Source organism: Brassica napus, chromosome C6 (assembly GCF_020379485.1).
Source record: "Brassica napus cultivar Da-Ae chromosome C6, Da-Ae, whole genome shotgun sequence".
Lineage (NCBI taxonomy): Eukaryota > Viridiplantae > Streptophyta > Magnoliopsida > Brassicales > Brassicaceae > Brassica > Brassica napus.
The window spans coordinates 25,757,213-25,774,940 of record NC_063449.1 but is presented as its reverse complement, the minus strand read 5'-3'; the positions used below and the strand labels follow the sequence as shown (position 1 = coordinate 25,774,940).

Below are 17,728 nucleotides of genomic sequence, written 5' to 3'. Positions count from 1 at the left end.
GTTTGGTTTACTATCAACGGTTGTTTAACTTGAGGTCTATATGTCAACAAAAACTGTTCTAAGTGAAAATTAATGTTAACCAAAATTTATATCTAACTAGGGTCGGTCCGTGCGTAGTGATGTATTTTTTGTAAAAATATAAAACTTTTGTAACCATTTTTGTATGTTCATCTGGTTGGAAGTGTGATACAATCGATGAGTCTTATCTACATCAGTTTATTATGTTATTCGTACATTTGCACTTTAGTAGTTTATAGAATATTGACTTGGACGACTAATTTGGTTTTGAAACATAAAGTGTAGCAATCAATCCATTTTCTTAATACTTGTGGCAATTATGTTTGATACAACATGCATAATGCAAGAAACATTGATGTGTGTTATTGTTGCATTTTAAGGTTGGATCTTGTCTATTAGATATTAAAATTATTTTTCATCCTATTAAGAAGATTTTATATATATATATTAACTATTTAACTATTTAATGTAGATATCTATGAGTATAGATCAATGCACTCATACTTTTAATTTTTAAAGATATTCCTTTAAAATATGTTACATACATTTAAACTGTTACGTAAACGTTGGTTGCAAAGCAGCAATATACATTATGAACATAATGGAAAAACTGTATACTCGAAGACACCAACAGCTTTGGTAACATCACAATGATGCATGTAAATTATGTCTCTAGCCCATCTCTACTTCTATATGAACATGTATCTATAAGTCCTAAATACTCTTGCCAATTTTAAGTCAAATCAAATTCTTATGCTTAACCAAACATCACATTTGTCATACATGTCACGCTGTTTTATACTGCATCAAACAGGCTCAAGAAAACATGAATAATTAACAAACAAATTGTTCACTCCTAAATCCCACCGTTGATTATGAAGCCTGACATGCCATGAGTATGTATGTAAAAGTTCAACTCGATCAGGATATATTTACCTTGTCAAACAATCTCTTAAAAAATACTGTTACATAGCAGTTTTCTCTGTTTCTGCAGATTCAGATGATTACTAGAGCTTGACCCGCGCACCCGCGCGGGTGTTGATTCAATTTTATGTAGGGGGTGGGCACTTCGGTTATTTTCTCGGTTCGGTTCGGGTTTGGTTAGTTTGGTTCTAGTATTTTTCCAACTGAAATAAACCATAGTTAATTTGGTTCGATTCGGTTCGGTTTGTGTTCGGTTTGGTTTATATTCGGTTCAGTTTGTATTCGGTTCGGTTTTTTTTTGGATCAGTTTAATCAGGTTCTTTTTAGTTTAATCTTTTGTAAGAAAAATTATGTTTTAAAGCATAAATTAGGTCTGGGCATAAAATCCATAATCTGAAATCCGAACCAAACCCGAATCTAAAAATCCGATCCGTACCCGGTCCGAAATGTAAAAAATACCTGAATGGATCTTGTAAGGTGGTACAAAACATATCTGAACCCGAACGGGTAACCCGAAAAACCGAAAAAACTCAAAAAATCTGAAAAGATATCCGAAGAAACCGGTCTGAATGTCCAAACTAATATGCAATGTAATTATATGAAACATGAATATATATTTCAAATATTCAATTTCATATTTATTTTGATATGGTATCTAACAATAAGTATTTAAAATTTAAATAACTACTTTAAATACTTAATTATATATAAATAAGTATATATTTCTTATGTTTTGCTTTTAAATTTTAGATTTCATTTCGGGTATATCCGAACCGATCCGATATAACCCGAATCCGAATGATATATGGTTACTTTATGGGTTCTATGATGTGATACAAAATCGACCCGAACCCGATGTGTTATATCCGAACCCGACCCGTACTTGCAAATTTACAAGAATGAGACCTAGGAGGTGTTATCAAAAAGAACCATAATCCGAAAAACCCGATTCGAATGCCAACGGGTACCCGAACGCCCAGACCTAACAAAAATTATGTAAATATAAACTATGTGAACTAAATGCAATATAAACTAAAAAAAAACCTTTAAAAAAGTCACAAAAAGTATATAAAAATTAAAACAAATGAAAATTAACTAAAATAACAAAAACCAACATCATTAGTAATGTCTCTTATATCATTATTAAATGAAAACTGGAAAATACATGGTTTGGTATTAGAATTTTAGTATACTGGTATAACTAAATAATATTTCAATTCAAAAAATATTTATAATTTAAATAATTACAAAACACATCGGTTTCTCGGTTCGGTTCGGTTTTAAACCGAACTGAACTGAACTGAACCATTCGGGTTGGAAAAATCTACAACCGAATGGTTTGAAATAGACTTTGGTTCGGTTTGAATCGGTTTCTGTTCGGTCGGTTCGGTTTGACTTGGTTCGGTTCGGTTTTTTTGCCCACTCCTTTTATGTGTTTAAATTAGGTTGATTAGATAAGAAAATTACATTCTACATTTTACATCAGTAAAAGTTGTCATCTTAGACATGTTTACATTTTATATATATATATATAGACATTTTGAAACACAACTTAAAAATTGCATTTACATTACTTCAGTTTTTCTATACCAATCATGTATTGCATTACTGGATCATGTTATATATTTATTTTATTGAGTGTGTGTTGGATCAGTTATGTGGTTATAAAAAAAATGATTGGATCTTTGTATATATATATATTGTGTGTGGGATCAAATGAATACTAAAAAAATTCCATGTTTAGTGTACGACTTAACATAGCTGATCTATAAGGAAATCCGAAGCCGAAGATCTGTGTTACGCACGTCAGTTTCTCATAATATTGGCTTTGAGATAATATGAATACAGAGGATAATTATAACAACATCTGGGATTAATATTCAATCTCAAAGTGTTACATTGCGTTTTGATGAGCGTTTTGATGAGCGAATTTGGGATCCGGGTATAGCATACTCATGGAGAATCGAAGAATCAATGGAAGGGAAGATATGGCTTTATCGGTTTGAAAGCAAAAGAATTTCAATGCCATGGATAGATACAACAAAGCATGTTATCTCCTGCAGCGGGAGTGTTTGGGACGAATTGCGATGTAACAGATGGATCGCATTCAATGATCTTCTTAGAGAAAAACGGCATTTACTCACAAGAATTGAGAGCCACAAGAAAGATCTTAAAAGACCAAGAACGAAGTGGAGGAAAGCTAGCGAATCAGCCTGTCCTACGAATGCGTTAGGAAGCATCGTGTCATTGCTGTCTCTGTTAAAAGTTCTTTTTAACTACATGTTTAGTGTAATTTATGTTCTATGTAATATGTTACATTGATTTGATATCAATAAAGTTATGATGTTATAAAAAAAAAAGAAAAAAAAAAAAAAACAACATCTGAATGTTCTGTTCATTGTGCAAGTCTTTTTTTACGATTCTTTATCATCGATTGTACTTCATAATTTTTTTTTGACATAGTTATCTATAGGCTTGTCACCCAAGTATTTACAACAGTTTCACCTGCAAGAATACACTCAGGGTTTCACGTGCTTGATAAGAGTAAAATTTCGGTTAGTCACAATTTTTTTTGTTAGCGTGTTTTGGAGGCAAAGACTATAAAAGGGAAGAGATATATATATATATATATAAGGACAATGGTGATTTAATATTAATGAGGTAATTAATTTCGTGTTTAAAAGTTAGATTTTCACTAATTGTAGATTTTCACTCAGTGGCATGAGACTGTAATTCTTTGGAATATTCTTTTTTAAACTCATAATCTGACAGAATTTTACAAAAAAAATATAAAGAAAGAATGTTTAAAACTGATTGAATCGCGCAAAATATTTGTATTGTTAGGTAATATGACTGAGATTACTGTGAATAACGTATAACATTAAAAATATTTGTATTGTTAGTTACAGAATATTTAAGATTATGGACTGAATATATATATATATATATATATATATATATATATGGAAATAATAGTTCTTAGGAAATCGAAATATATGTGGGCGATAAGTTTAGATATTGAGTTTATAAATTCTAGTACTTTTGGCAGTTTGTTAAAATATGTGGAATATTTATTTTTCATTCGATGATCTGTTTTGTTAAGTTTATATTCTCATAACTAATATATATATATATATATGTCATTTTAATTTTAATTATTTAGTGTACATTTCAAAAACAAAGGTATATTCCATCCATTCAAAAAGTTTTTTTTTCAATTACTAAACGGTTTGATAGATTCTTGTTATCACGAGATCTTTAATGATAGGAAGATTAAACCAGTTACTTTGTATGCCACAAAAGCCATAGTATAATCCATGGTCAACGTTTTAAGAAACCTTGCAATGGTTCTGTTTCATTTTTTAAAAACCATGCAATGGTTTGTTTATGCTTGGAAAAGAAAGCAGCAATGAAACACAAACCTAAAATTATAGGCAGCAAAGTCTCAGGTTTTTTTTAACTGAAGCAATTATATTGTCTAGAAATATTTTAAGAAAATTCCCAGTTTGATATATAATAAAATATGAGCACAATCAGTGAATAATGAGTTTTGAGTTAGGCAGTAATTCTAAAACTCATATTTTTCATAAACATGGACGAATTGAGAACCGTAAATGGCATGGTTTCATCTCAATTGGAAATGGTTAACTATAATAAATGATTAATAGTTTACATTTAAAATAAATCTATTTTATTTACTCAGTGGCATGAGACTGTAATTCTTTAGGAAAAGTCAGAGTTATTTCAAATTTGTACTTCTGTTTTAATAGTTTAGATGGTCCAACTTCGAATGTAAAATACGAATTGTTTACATCTTATATTAATATTTCGATTGATCCAAAGAACTCTCTGCAATGGGATCTTTCCATATATAGTTTTATTGTGATCCACTTTCCTTATATCTGGGTAAAAATTAAAATGTAAGTTTTTGGATCAGAGAAACATAAAACTTTTCTTCAATTTTGTAATAGATTTACCTTTGATTTGAACACGGTATTTCTCTAGGGTAAAATCCGCCTTACTTACCCGGGGGAGGGGGGGTAAGCAAATTAAAAAACTATTAAAAATTAATTAACCGGTAAAAAAGATATTTAGTTTACTCTACTCAAAGTTAGATTATATTGACTATTTTGTTACTCTATATGTATGCCTTTTATAATTTTGTTTTTGAATTCATTGAGACTTGTAGTTTCTCTTATATATTTTCTTTTAAACATATTGATTTAGATATTACGAAAAATAGTAATTGATTCACAATAGTTTTTAATTAGCTAGATATAATCAAAAATATATTACTGATTGTTACTATTTAAAATATACATATTTATTTAAAATATTCATCAAATAAACATATTATCCAAACATATTACTTTTAAATATATATATTTATTTATTATTGTTTAGTTCTCAGAATATAATTAGTGATTGTTTTATTTTCATTCTATTAATTTTTGTATTTGATTTTATATTGGTTTTATTTGTATATAATTATTCTATTATTTATTTAACAATTTAACAAAATCGCTATACTTTTTGTTAAGTATTTTATATTTTTCTAAATAATATATATATATATATATATATATATCATGTTTAAAAATATATTATATGCTATAATTTGGGACCAAGTCACATTTGTTCACCGAATCATTTTTTAAATACGATCACATCACCGAAAATTCAATAGAGATTATTCTTATTTACCAAAATGCGAGAAGACTATGGCGAAAATGATTTTCATTCTAAACAAAGTACAAAGCCTGAGAGTAACTCTACCTTACCTACATAATGAAGCATCACTTCGATCTTGGTTTTCATTACATAACTGTCATTCATATGTGGCACGACAAACATAAAATCAATATGACTATAAGCTTCTACACTTCCACTATATGGTTACTAACGGAAAACAATGTTACTCTTTCATTTTGAAAAAAAATATTATCAAGAGAGACTCAATCACTCAACCATTCAAATTGCTGAAACCCACATTTGCTTCTCCCTCTCCATTTCCAAATCGACAGTCCTCCACCTGATCTCCTCCACATTGCACAACTCCTCGCTTTCTCCAATTTCTCTTCATTGTTGATCCTTACTGTTCCAATTCCCAACCTCTTAGTAGTTGTAGCAGCTGTTGTCATTATTCTTCTCTTGAAGCCAGGTTTCTGTTTTGAAATTGTTGTTTTTTTCCTTGCTACCCAAGTTCCTGTTTTGAAACTACTCCATCCATGACAATACTGGTCCTAATCGTATGAATTCTCCAGTGTCAACTTCAGCATCCCATTTAACATCATCAACGTAGACATCAGGATCATGAAAATGTAAGTCACATGAAGCTCTATTTATCTCTGCCCAATACAGCGATTTAGCGTTCTTGATTGCATTTTCTCACACTGAATCGTCCTACTGGGCCACTCTAACGTATTGGAGCATATACCGCTCCTCTTCTACAACTTTGGACAATGAAACTGAACCAAACTTAGCACATAAGTCTTTTTCCCAAGTATGATCAGACTGTTTGCAGGTAGCTGCAGAAAACATAAGAATATAAGTGAGAAAAAAACTTTGTTCTCAGGCAAGATTCAAGTCTGTCCAAAAATATTTGATTGTTTTTTTTGACTAACCAAGTTAATATGGCAATATGGAAGATAAAAGGATCGTAACACACCTTTTCTGAAATACACGGACAGTTAGAACCAACCTTTATGATTCCGGCACAATTACAGATCCCATGACAAACAGGACAAATCTAATTTGGATTCTGGAAAAACTTTAAGAACATATTTCACATATATATTCATCAACAAAAATAAATTTATTAAATACCAACAACAATAAAACTTCATTGCTACTGATCTTACAAAAATGTGTAAGGGGAAAAAGGACAGAGTGTACTCACTTCACACTTGCTGCACTTTCAGATTGGAATCTAGACAGCTTCGAGCACATGTTCCCAACCATGACTGACCATTCATTGTTCATGTATGTATCTTGTTCACATTCATGAATTATGATTCAAAATATCATTACTGAAGCAGAGATCCAGTCCCAAGTAACCGGGCCAGATTCACTCGTTAACCATTCTGCTCTGGATGGAGTTTTACTATATGAGGCATCAAATTATATGCCTCCACATTTCATCAACAGAATCTGCAATGAACAAAGGTTAGTTTCATTCTGAAAAGCGAGACTCAGAGATTTTGAGATGCTACTATAATCTGATTTCTGAATAAATAAAAAGAGCAGCAAACGTTTTAGGAGGATGATGTTTAGGGGATGAACGATGACCTTTTTATAGGTGGAAATCACCGCCTCTAAGAGAGATAGAAGCACTAATGAGGTATCATGCTTGGTGTGTGGCGAAGGAGTTATGGATCAATGTATCCTGTAACGTTTGAGAGGAGATGAATCGCAGACGAAACAACACGAACAGAGCTTGACCCATAGATTCCTGAAGATTTATCTCGCGCAACCTTCTGAAACTCCATTGTCGGTTGAGGTTAGAGATCGAAGAAGACGATGAAGAAACCCTAGATATCGAAAGCCATTAGTCGTGAAGAAGATGTTCTCTTCTACTCAGGATGGGTAATTGTCTTTCACAAAACTCAGTACCGAAGAGCAAGCCCAAACTTGCAAAGGAGAAGGCCCATATAGAAACAAAACAAACGAAACAAAAAAAAAAACTCGGTAAGAAGTAGACATGTGTCGTGCATACATGCTTAGACTTTGTGACATTGCATCCTAGGTGTCTCTCTAACGAGAGAGCAAACCTTACTTTATATAATAAGAGATGTGGTTTGGTCACAACACAACAAGTTTTTTTTTTGTTGTCAACCCTTTTTTTCATTAAAACTTACGAAAACAGAGTATAAGGATCATTACAGAGCATTTCGCCATGAGGTTACATAATTATCATTCCTTACTCTTGCTTCCTTTGCAAGTCTTACCAACATAGGCAACAAAAGACCTTTGAACATACTGAAAAGAGTAGTAGTGGCTTTGAGGCTTGCTTATTTTCACAGTGTCATCCAGTATTGTGATTGCCTCATTTACTCTTCTATTTGATCTTCAGCTATTCGATGAAGATTTAAGAAGTCAAACAACTGCTTACAGTCTCCAATAAAAGTGACTTGACTATATGATAAACGATTCCTTGGCTGTACTACCATCAACAAGGCAATTGCTTCTGCCTCCATAGATGTGTTAGGAGGGAGTATTGATGATTGTCCTTTGCAGAATTTTGGGAGAAATGGTATAGGTTTAGTATTTTTCAACCATTTACTCAAATTTACATTGCGGAGAAGAAGAAAATACCAACAAGTTGTTGCTCTATTGGTAAAGGAATGTCTAGTAGGCATTCCATTATTCGGGTTCAATTCTAGTTTGAATGTACTATTTACATTGATTGGGTTCACGGTAAAGAGGTGTAACCATCTTTTTTAGACAGAAAAAAAGAAAAAAGAAATTTTTAGAGATTCAACAAAGACAATGATGAGCATCAAATAGGAAGAAACCAAAACTCTTAGGAACTGAATCATACATTGTTCAGTAGTTATAGTGGTGTCAAAGAAATATGTGAAAGGTTTAAACTTGCATAGGGCTCGGAATCAACACTCTTATCAATCATTGTGAAATGGGATAACTGGCCTCTATATTTTGTCCAAATGAGTGCATGATCATGTCCAACAAAAAAAAAAGCAAGAAATGAATACAGATTTACCTTTCTATATACTCCGGTGAACAACATATGGAATGTTTTATAGTGGATGTGGGCAAGTTTTACACAATTAATTGACCCAAAAAGCAAAACACAAAAACATTTGGCATCCTTTGCTTTCCACCTCACTCCAAAGTTCAAAGCTTACAAAGACAGTTAAAAGGCCATCTAATAACCATTTAAAGAAGAAAAAGAAAACATTTCACAATTACACTTACTGAACATTATGACATAAAAATAATAACATTTCGAGGTACCCGATCGATGGAGCATAGAGGAAAAAAAAGGTTTTAAAAGAGAGATTCCAAAACACTTCTTATGTTATCTTTTAGGTCACGAACGGGAAACAATACGTGTGTAAAGAAACTCGTTCCACGTATCAGGCAAACCGGGAAGACACCAATGGATACAATCTGCATAAGTGTTGGGATCGGCTTGTTGCTCCGGCGTCAGCATTTTGCCTTGTCGGATTGTGTGAACCGAAGTGTGGGCATCTTTCCGGTATTCGGAGAGTTTTGTAATGTTGAGGAAGTAAACCGGAACTTCTAGAGAATGCGTGACGTTTTCTGCTACTGAAAACAGCCTGTAGTCTGTTCCTACGCTGAACAGCATTGACATGTTGAGGATCGGTGTCGTCTCCAAAGCACACTTTATCCCATCTGGATTCTCCCAGTCCAAGCTCCTAAAATATAATAAACAACAGTATGCTTATGTTGTAGGCTTTTCGAAGAATAAAGACTTGTTATCTACTTTTCTGGTAGTTGCTTGGCTTTCAAGTTGTGAGTAGTTTCATATTGCAAGCAAAACATCACCAGCTATGTTCAGTTCATCAATCCAAGCTCCTAAGATACAATAAAACAATAATATGCTAAGTTTGTAAATTTTTGTGGGCTTTTCAAGGGACAAGGACTTGTTATCTCATTTTTCACTGGTTTCTTGGTTTTCAAGTTAGGGCACGTCTGAATCGGTGGAACTAAACCAAAACCTCTCAAGTGGTGACTAGTTTCATTATTGCAAGAAAAGAATCAGTTCATCAAGCAAACTAAGGAAGACACAAGTTATCTTAAAGTGAAGTCTAGATGGGAGGGGAAGTTAAGGGATTAGTTACTTGATGTGGAGAGGAGACATGCTTGCGAAGAAAACAGTGGTACGTAGAGGATCTATATTGCGGTCCACCCAATCTCCCCAAGTCCGTAACACTCTCTGGTAAGCTACTGGCCTTGGGATCTCTTCGTACTCAGTGTCTTCTTTATCGAACGATCCTCGTCTGCTTGTTACGTACCATCTCAGTTCACAACTTTGGAATTTACATACACATATCGATACAGTCAATATAGCAGCACTTACAGGACTTTCATGGCGAATGTGTTCATCCACCAGATGTAAGTGTTGAATACAAGAAAGTCAACGCCTTTCCAGTTGACTCCATGCTTCTCTATAGACTCGGGCATTATTATACGGTTGAGTATACTGTGCATGTTTGGATCATCTGAATTTGATTCCACCAAAAATGGCGCCCAATAAAACTCCACCGTTGCATTATAGTCCTTTTTCAAAAATAAAATATTAATTACTGAATACTCTACTCTGATAATCTTATTAAAGACATTTATTAGCTCAAGTGGGTTTCATTACCTCGATTCTAAAGACGGAGAGAGAACCGGTTTTGTTCAAGCTCTTTCGACCGGGAGGAACCACTGATTGAACCAAGCAAACCATAGATTCCCATTGATTCCGGTTAAGAGAGTCCCCAACGAACATCATTCTCTTGTTTCGTAGCTTCTCCAGAAGCAGTCTCGCTTTGAACCTTCACAGAACCAAACAAAACCGAAACAAATTAGACTTAACCGAAACTAAACCAATCCAATAACCGATTGCAAAAACAGAGGTTTTCCGGTTTACTTTGGTAAAGAACAATCTCTGGGCTGCCATCTCCAGTTCTGATACAGAGAATCTTTTCTCCCGTTTCTCATGCACGTCACTTGCGCCGTCAAGAACTCACACTGATCCTCTTTATACAACGGATGCGTCTCGTTATCGAAAACCCATTCTCCGGTGAACAAGTCGCACTCCTCCGGCGGTACTTCCACGTCATCTTCTTCCTCCGCCGCAGCAAACAGCTCAATCTTCTTCTCTTCCTCTGTTTTCGATGGCTTTGCTTCTCTCACTGAATCATGATCAAGGTCTTGGCTTTTGACCGAGTCCTGAACTGGGTCTGCGTTTCCCGCGGAATCATGAACTGGGTCTGAGTTCTTGATCGGTTCTTGAACTGGTAGTGCCGTGACCTCTGTGATCGGTTTAGCATCTTCTTGGCTCTCTTGGACGTCGCTAGGTTTTGAGCTGGAGAAAGGGAACTCGGCGATGGATTTGACGTCTTCGTTGTACATGAAGATACCGAAGAGGAACACAGAGAAGACGACGACGAAGATCGAGAGATTACTGTTCTTCCTCTGTTTCATTGTTACTCCTGTTTCGAACAATGGAAACTTTCTTCTCCAGGGTTGCATCTGAGTTAGAAGCTAGAGTAGAAGAAATGAACAAAAAATAATATCTTCAAGGCTCTCTAAAATGTCAGTATGTTTGTGAGAGAGGGAGAAAGATCGAAGGAAATATAAGAGCAACGAAATTAAAAATATACATTTAAATTGCTATTGTTGACGTTAATTAGTTTTGTAATTAATAGTTTGGTGAGATGCGTTTATCTTGAACTGGTTTACAAAGCCTTTCAGATGAATTAAAATGTAATCTAATTCGCCTAACTAATCTATCTTGAAGTTGTTGTCACAGCAAAGTAGAGTTTGGAGAAAAGAGTGGATTCAAAGATTCTAAAGATTGTCTCAATCCTCACCTAAAGAAAGTCCCATAGAAACAAAAAAAATTGTGCAAGCACCATCTTACTAATTACATTTATACTTCAACACTTTTAGAAGCATACTTCATTTCATTTTCACTGTCCACATTGTTTCCTACTTGTATACACCAAAGTATATGTTCTATCCTTTTATATTTTCTAACCATGGATTATAATGTTTTTAAGAATTTGTTTGCTTCCTAATTAAACACAGCTTTTTATTTATTAAAAAATTATGATCAAAAGTGAATTTTATGTTTTGTGCATGTTACAGTAAAACTATGTCTCAGCATCATTCACGTATTCAAAATAAGTTTATAGATAATGTAGAGTAGTAACTTAACAAAATTCGATTGTGGATTGATTTATATGCATGATAAATATATTTTTTTGGTTTAGGGTATGCTTAATGGCAGGAAGACTCAGGTTGTGGCATTTTTTTTTATTGAGATTAGATTAGTGATTAGTCACACCTACACGTTAACTAATTAAGACTAGACTAATCTTTCGTTTCTGTAACAATCAGTGCGTCCACCGCGTGTTGAGGGTGAAGCATCCTTGTTCGTTAAGAGAAACATAAACATATATTTTTCACTTGAAAAGGTGATGGAAAATAAAAGGACAGGTATGATCAACTCAAAATGATGCACGAAGCTTTCTCTTTGAGAAAAGTAAAGGCTAAGTAATCTCCTCACAACACACAAACACAGTATATACGGTACCAACTATTATCAATTCATTTTATTTACATCATCTTCTACATGTATATATAGTATATATTTAGTTTCTTGGCAAATATTGTAATACTTTATTACGACTCCATTTGGCTTTAGTTGTTACTTCAATATGTGAATCATTTTGCTTTGAACCAAAGCCAAAGGAACCTAACTCAAACCTTTTGTTATTTTGTTTGTGTGAGTGAGACACACATGTACTGAACTCGGCCCTTTTATTTCTATGATGATTTTGCTAGAAGTTCACCACGTGCGTAATGATGTGCCTGAGTCACACGTGCGTCCTATAACACTTGTGGTATTTTCTTATTAAATCTAAGAAAACTCTACTGTTTTGATGAAAACTTCAAAATTAGACTTTATCAAAACATCAGTCACCCTACAAAAAAAAATGTTTGATCGTTTCTTTTATTCGGATGAGTGACTAACCAATTACACGTTTTATATCAAGTTGAATAATCTGAAAATAAGGTGACCAACCAATCTGAATGATAGACCACGTATATAAGTGGTGGACTCAAGAAGGAAAACACTAACAATTGGTTGAAGTAGAATTATTTGATGCACATGTCTTATCAAAAGGTATGAAAATGTTTTGTTTTTTTCATTTATGCAGCAAAGCTTCTGATGGCTTGTGTACCGCCGTCTTATTGAAGTATATCGCGCGCACACACACACACAGACAAAAGGAGAGCATAATCTCAATACAAGATTGCAAGTGATTTAGTGTGATGAAGGGATAAGAACTCTTTTTAAAAATGGTTAAATGGGGTGACTGGGAACATAAAGCCTGTTTTGAAAGCCCATTAAATATGATCAAATCCGTTTAACACACACAATAAACGAAATGTTATAAACAATTTAGTGATCGATCCATTTATCAGTCCGTGTAGCAAGACGGGCAAGCCCATCCACATGATCATACTGGCGCCTATCTACTCTTGTGTTTATCTACATTATAGTTGGTGTTTATCTTACGTATTGCCAGTCATTATCTAGTTAAGGGTAAGTACGATCTCATGTCGATCCAGTACTTAGACCGTCATTACCATATGTATATAAAGACCAGTTGGTCGACCTAATAATACACACAAGTTCCCCTCTTCATTCACAACACGTTATCAGCACGACCTTGTCTCTAAACCCTTCCAAAAATCCACCACCCATAAATCAGAAACCAAACGATCTCTTGCTATTTTCCGGCGACTCCTAAAGCTCTTCCAGTCGCCTCTTTTTCTCTCTGTCAGCAACCAGCTGCAGCTCTCTCTCCTCACAGACCGTTCAACTCATCACAAAAGGTTCAGGTATCTTCCGAAAACTCAAAACAAAACCAAAAAGGATTTAAACCCTCAGCCGCATACATACAGCTACATTTAGCCGTATGTCTTTGCAGAATAAAATCTAAAACCCTAATCTATTTTCAAAGCTTAAATCTCATCTTGTTTCACCCTGTTTAAGCTTGTTTGATTTTTTTAATCTTCCTGATGTGAGTTAATTGCTAGAACCTTTTAGGTTGACAATTACACCAATTTTTTTACATATCTGACCGCTGCATCAACTTAATCTGATTGTTTGCTTGCATTAGAAACTTGTTCTTGAATGTTTAAAGTCTTTCTCTGATATGTTGAAATCGACTAGAACCTGTCTCAAATTTGAAAGAATTTTTTTAATATTTTTAAGATAAATCCGATTTTTCTTATAGATAAATCTGAAATTTTTAAAGATAAATCCGATTTTTTTTGATAAATCCGACTGAAAACAATATATTATATATTTTAATTTTCCTATTTTTTTAAAAAACCTTATATCTTTATCTTAAATAAAAAAAAATAGGATTTTCAGCATTTACCAGAAAAATATCGATTTTTTTTTTTTCCTAATCCTACTATGAATAGGAATTGCTAGTATTTATCTGAAAATAAATAAATTTCGGATTATTACTGATATACTAGCATTATCAAATAATTATATTTAATCTGATAAATATCGAAAACAAATAAAAGTAAGAAATGATTGCATTTTTTTTTTAAAATGTATACTAATCTGATTTCATGCATGGATTTAACTTTATCTCGATTTTGTATAGGTTTAACTTTACCTTCCTGCATATCACATGAAATCATCTGTTAGGATAGATCATTCACACTGATTAGTTTACTTTCATGTCGAAAATTGATAAAACTGATCAGATTTCATGCAATGGATTTAACTTTATCCTAGATGTATAGGTTTAACTTTACCTTCCTGCATATACATGAAATCGTTTGGATCATTGAAAAAAAAATATTGTTATTTACTTGCGTTGCTTGTACCCGACTGAAAGAGTATGTGAATGATCCGATTATTTTCTTACTAATGGGGATAAACTACAAATATTTTTCAGATGTCAAAGATTGCGAATCTTGATTTCAGTGCTTTGAAAAGCAATGGTGACAACTACCTGGAATGGGCGCTTGATGCAAAGATCATGCTGCGATCAAAAGATCTTGGTGACACAATCACCGAAGACAACAATTCCAGTGACAAAGACAAGTATAGAGCTATCTACATGATACGCCACCATCTCCAAGAGAACTTGAAAACTCAGTACATGACCATGGAAAATCCATATGACCTTTGGATCGCTTTACAGCGAAGATATGACCACCAGAAAACGGTGTTGCTTCCAAAGGCTCAATATGATTGGAAACACATAAGGTTCTTGGACTACAAATCAGTAGACGAGTACAACTCAGTCCTGTTCAGAATTGTGTCCTTGTTAAGGTTATGTGGTGAAAAAGTAACCGAGGAAGAGATGCTTAATAAAACTCTCTCCACGTTTCCTCAAACCAACATGGTATTGCAACAGCAGTACAGAGAGAGGAATTTCGCCACATATACTGAGTTGATAGAATGTCTCTTGTTGGCTGAAGCTAACAACGAACTGTTATTGAAAAACAGTGAGATGAGACCTCCTGGTACAGCTCCATTACCCGACATCTCTAAGCTGGCTATAGAGCCAAAGAAAGAGAGTAACCTTGTCCAACACAATGACCATCCCGGTCCAAACCGTGGAAGAAGTCAAGGACGAGGTCGTGGTTCTTTTAAAGCACACGGGCGAGGACGTGGTCGCGGTACCACACCCGGCTTTAGCCGTGGTCGTGGCCGAGGCCGTAGTGTGTCTTTTAAACCACAGATCAAAGCTGATCGATGCCACAGATGTGGTATGGGTAATCATTGGACAAAGAATTGCCGAACTCCTAAGCATTTGTGTGAGCTTTACATGGAGAGCTTAAAAAGAAACCCGGAAGCTAACATGGTTCGAGACCCGGGATATGATGATGATGATGATGACTTGGAAGACGTCCAGGATCACCAGCACGAGTCAGACAAAGTTGATCACATGGAGTTTGAAACTTCAGACATACTGAAATAAGGAATTAAAATTCCATATCATTTTTTTATTGTTTTCCCCTGAATTTGGTGTTCTTTAAGATTGTTTATCAGTGTTTGGCTTTGGATTTAACTTTATCCTTATGAATGAATAAATTTTTTTTTTCATTTCTCATATGCCTAAGAATTAGATCATTAAAGATACCATCTCTGAAAATTTTATTATTGTTCATTAACTTTATGATTATTGTTTTTGAAGAATGAAAAGTGGAATGGATACAATCGTGGTGGACAGTGGCACCAGCCACACCATTTTGAGAGACAAACGATTTTTCATACATCTCACACATAAGGTAGCTAACATCACCACTATAGCTGGCACGGCTAGCTTAATTGAAGGCTATGGCCACGCCAATATCTTATTGCCAAAAGGTACACATCTTGAGATTGAAGATGCTTTGTACTCACCTAGCTCAAACAGAAGTCTATTGAGCTTTAAAGACATAAGACTGAATGGTTTCCACATCGAAACAATGGGTGAAGGAAGTAAAGAATTCCTACAGATTTATAAAATCACCCAAGGCAATAAGAAAGTCTTTGAGACTATACCTGCGTGTGGGACTGGTCTTTATTATGCCCAGACCAGTCTTGTTGAGGCTAATGCCGTCTTGAATAAAGAATTCAAAGAAGAGTTCACTCTTTGGCACAATCGGCTGGGACACCCCGGTTCGAACATGATGCGAAAACTCATATCAAATTCAAATGGTCACAGTTTGAAAACAAAAAGAGTTATCCCTAAGAATATCACATGTGAAGCATGCTCACAAGGGAAACTAATTACTAAGCCATCACGTACCAAAGTGAATAAGGAAGTGACAAATTTCCTAGAAAGAATACAAGTTGATATTTGTGGACCAATACACCCACCCTGTGGGACATTTAGATATTTTATGGTCCTGATTGATGCATCCACAAGATGGTCACATGTTTGTCTCCTATCAACTCGTAATCTAGCACTTGCAAGATTGCTGGCTCAGATAATAAGACTGAGAGCACATTTTCCAGATTTTCCATTAAAGACTATACGTCTAGACAATGCAAGTGAATTCACTTCCCAAGCTTTTAATGACTATTGTATGTCCATGGGGGTAAGTGTGGAGCATTCTGTAGCACATGTCCATACTCAGAATGGCCTGGCTGAATCCTTTATAAAACGGATCCAGCTGATTGCCCGGCCACTCTTAATGAATACCAAACTCCCAGTATCAGCTTGGGGACATGCAGTACTACATGCAGCTGAGCTAATTCGCATCAGGCCATCTAGTGAGCACAAATACTCGCCATCCCAACTACTAACGGGTCATGAGCCAGATATATCCCATCTAAGAATTTTTGGATGTGCCGTCCAAGTGCCTATAGCACCACCACAAAGAACAAAGATGGGACCTCAGAGGAGGATGGGAGTATATGTTGGATACGATTCCCCTTCTATTATTAAGTACCTAGAGTCAACAACATGTGATTTGTTTAAGGTCAGGTTCGCGGATTGTCATTTTGATGAATCCCAGTATCCAGCATTAGGGGAGATTATGGTAAGCTGGTACAGGATATAAAATGGAATCAAACATCCTTAACATGGCAGGATCCTCGGACTAGAGATTGTGATCTAGAAGTCCGAAAGATTATACATCTTCAAGAGCTAGCTAACAGATTGCCAGATTCCTTTGCTGACCCAAATAGAGTAACCAAGTCATACATACCAGCTGCAAATGCACCAATAAGACTTGATGTCTGTGATGGACATAATCAGGCTGCTACTACGTCTAAACCACAATTGAAACGTGGTAGACCAGTATGTTCCAAAGACAAAGAAGTTCGGAAAAGAAAGAGTGCAAAGAAATCCGACAAAGTGGAAACTCTAGACATGGAAAAGGAAACTCATGTACCACCAAAAGATACTTGGGACGCTAAGAATCAAGGTAATGAAGTTCCTGACAATAATGAGATCTCAATAAATTATGTCATGTCTGGAAGGAAATGGAACAGAAAACATGTCGACATGATGATATATTTGCTTATAATGTAGCAGTCGAATTGATGGATAATAAGGAT

General features: G+C 34.7%; 2 protein-coding genes across 15 annotated transcripts; one reads left to right on the top strand and one right to left on the bottom strand.

Annotated features, from left to right (window-relative positions):
- Positions 1–5,664: 5,664 nt before the first annotated feature.
- On the bottom strand, positions 5,665–11,289 carry LOC106382037 (xylan O-acetyltransferase 1-like). 14 transcript variants are annotated; one of them, XM_048760835.1, is made up of 8 exons: positions 10,562–11,289; positions 10,295–10,466; positions 10,007–10,206; positions 9,768–9,926; positions 7,231–9,341; positions 6,842–7,092; positions 6,567–6,712; positions 5,665–6,470 (listed from the first exon to the last, which is right to left on the bottom strand). In XM_048760835.1, the coding sequence occupies exons 1-5, from the start codon at positions 11,164–11,166 to the stop codon at positions 8,993–8,995; spliced, it is 1,485 nt and encodes a 494-aa protein (XP_048616792.1). In that variant the 5' UTR covers positions 11,167–11,289; the 3' UTR covers positions 5,665–6,470; positions 6,567–6,712; positions 6,842–7,092; positions 7,231–8,992. The 14 variants fall into 14 exon arrangements, with proteins under 14 accessions (XP_048616792.1, XP_048616790.1, XP_048616787.1 ...); XM_048760833.1 differs by having other exon boundaries at positions 6,611–6,712; XM_048760830.1 differs by having other exon boundaries at positions 6,567–6,703.
- Positions 11,290–14,627: 3,338 nt separating this feature from the next.
- On the top strand, positions 14,628–15,659 carry LOC106378607. Its single transcript, XM_013818711.3, has one exon. The coding sequence runs from the start codon at positions 14,628–14,630 to the stop codon at positions 15,657–15,659; it is 1,032 nt and encodes a 343-aa protein (XP_013674165.3).
- The last annotated feature ends 2,069 nt before the right edge of the window (positions 15,660–17,728 follow it).

Excerpts from the sequence above, each read along its gene's own strand:
- LOC106382037 (XM_013821994.3), bottom strand. The coding sequence starts at position 11,166 with ATGCAACCCTGGAGAAGAAAGTTTCCATTGTTCGAAACAGGAGTAACA. Across the intron at positions 10,207-10,294 it reads TCTCCGTCTTTAGAATCGAG|GACTATAATGCAACGGTGGA; the intron begins GTAATGAAACCC and ends TTTTTGAAAAAG. Across the intron at positions 9,342-9,767 it reads ATGTCTCCTCTCCACATCAA|GAGCTTGGACTGGGAGAATC; the intron begins GTAACTAATCCC and ends ATTATATTTTAG.
- LOC106378607 (XM_013818711.3), top strand. The coding sequence starts at position 14,628 with ATGTCAAAGATTGCGAATCTTGATTTCAGTGCTTTGAAAAGCAATGGT.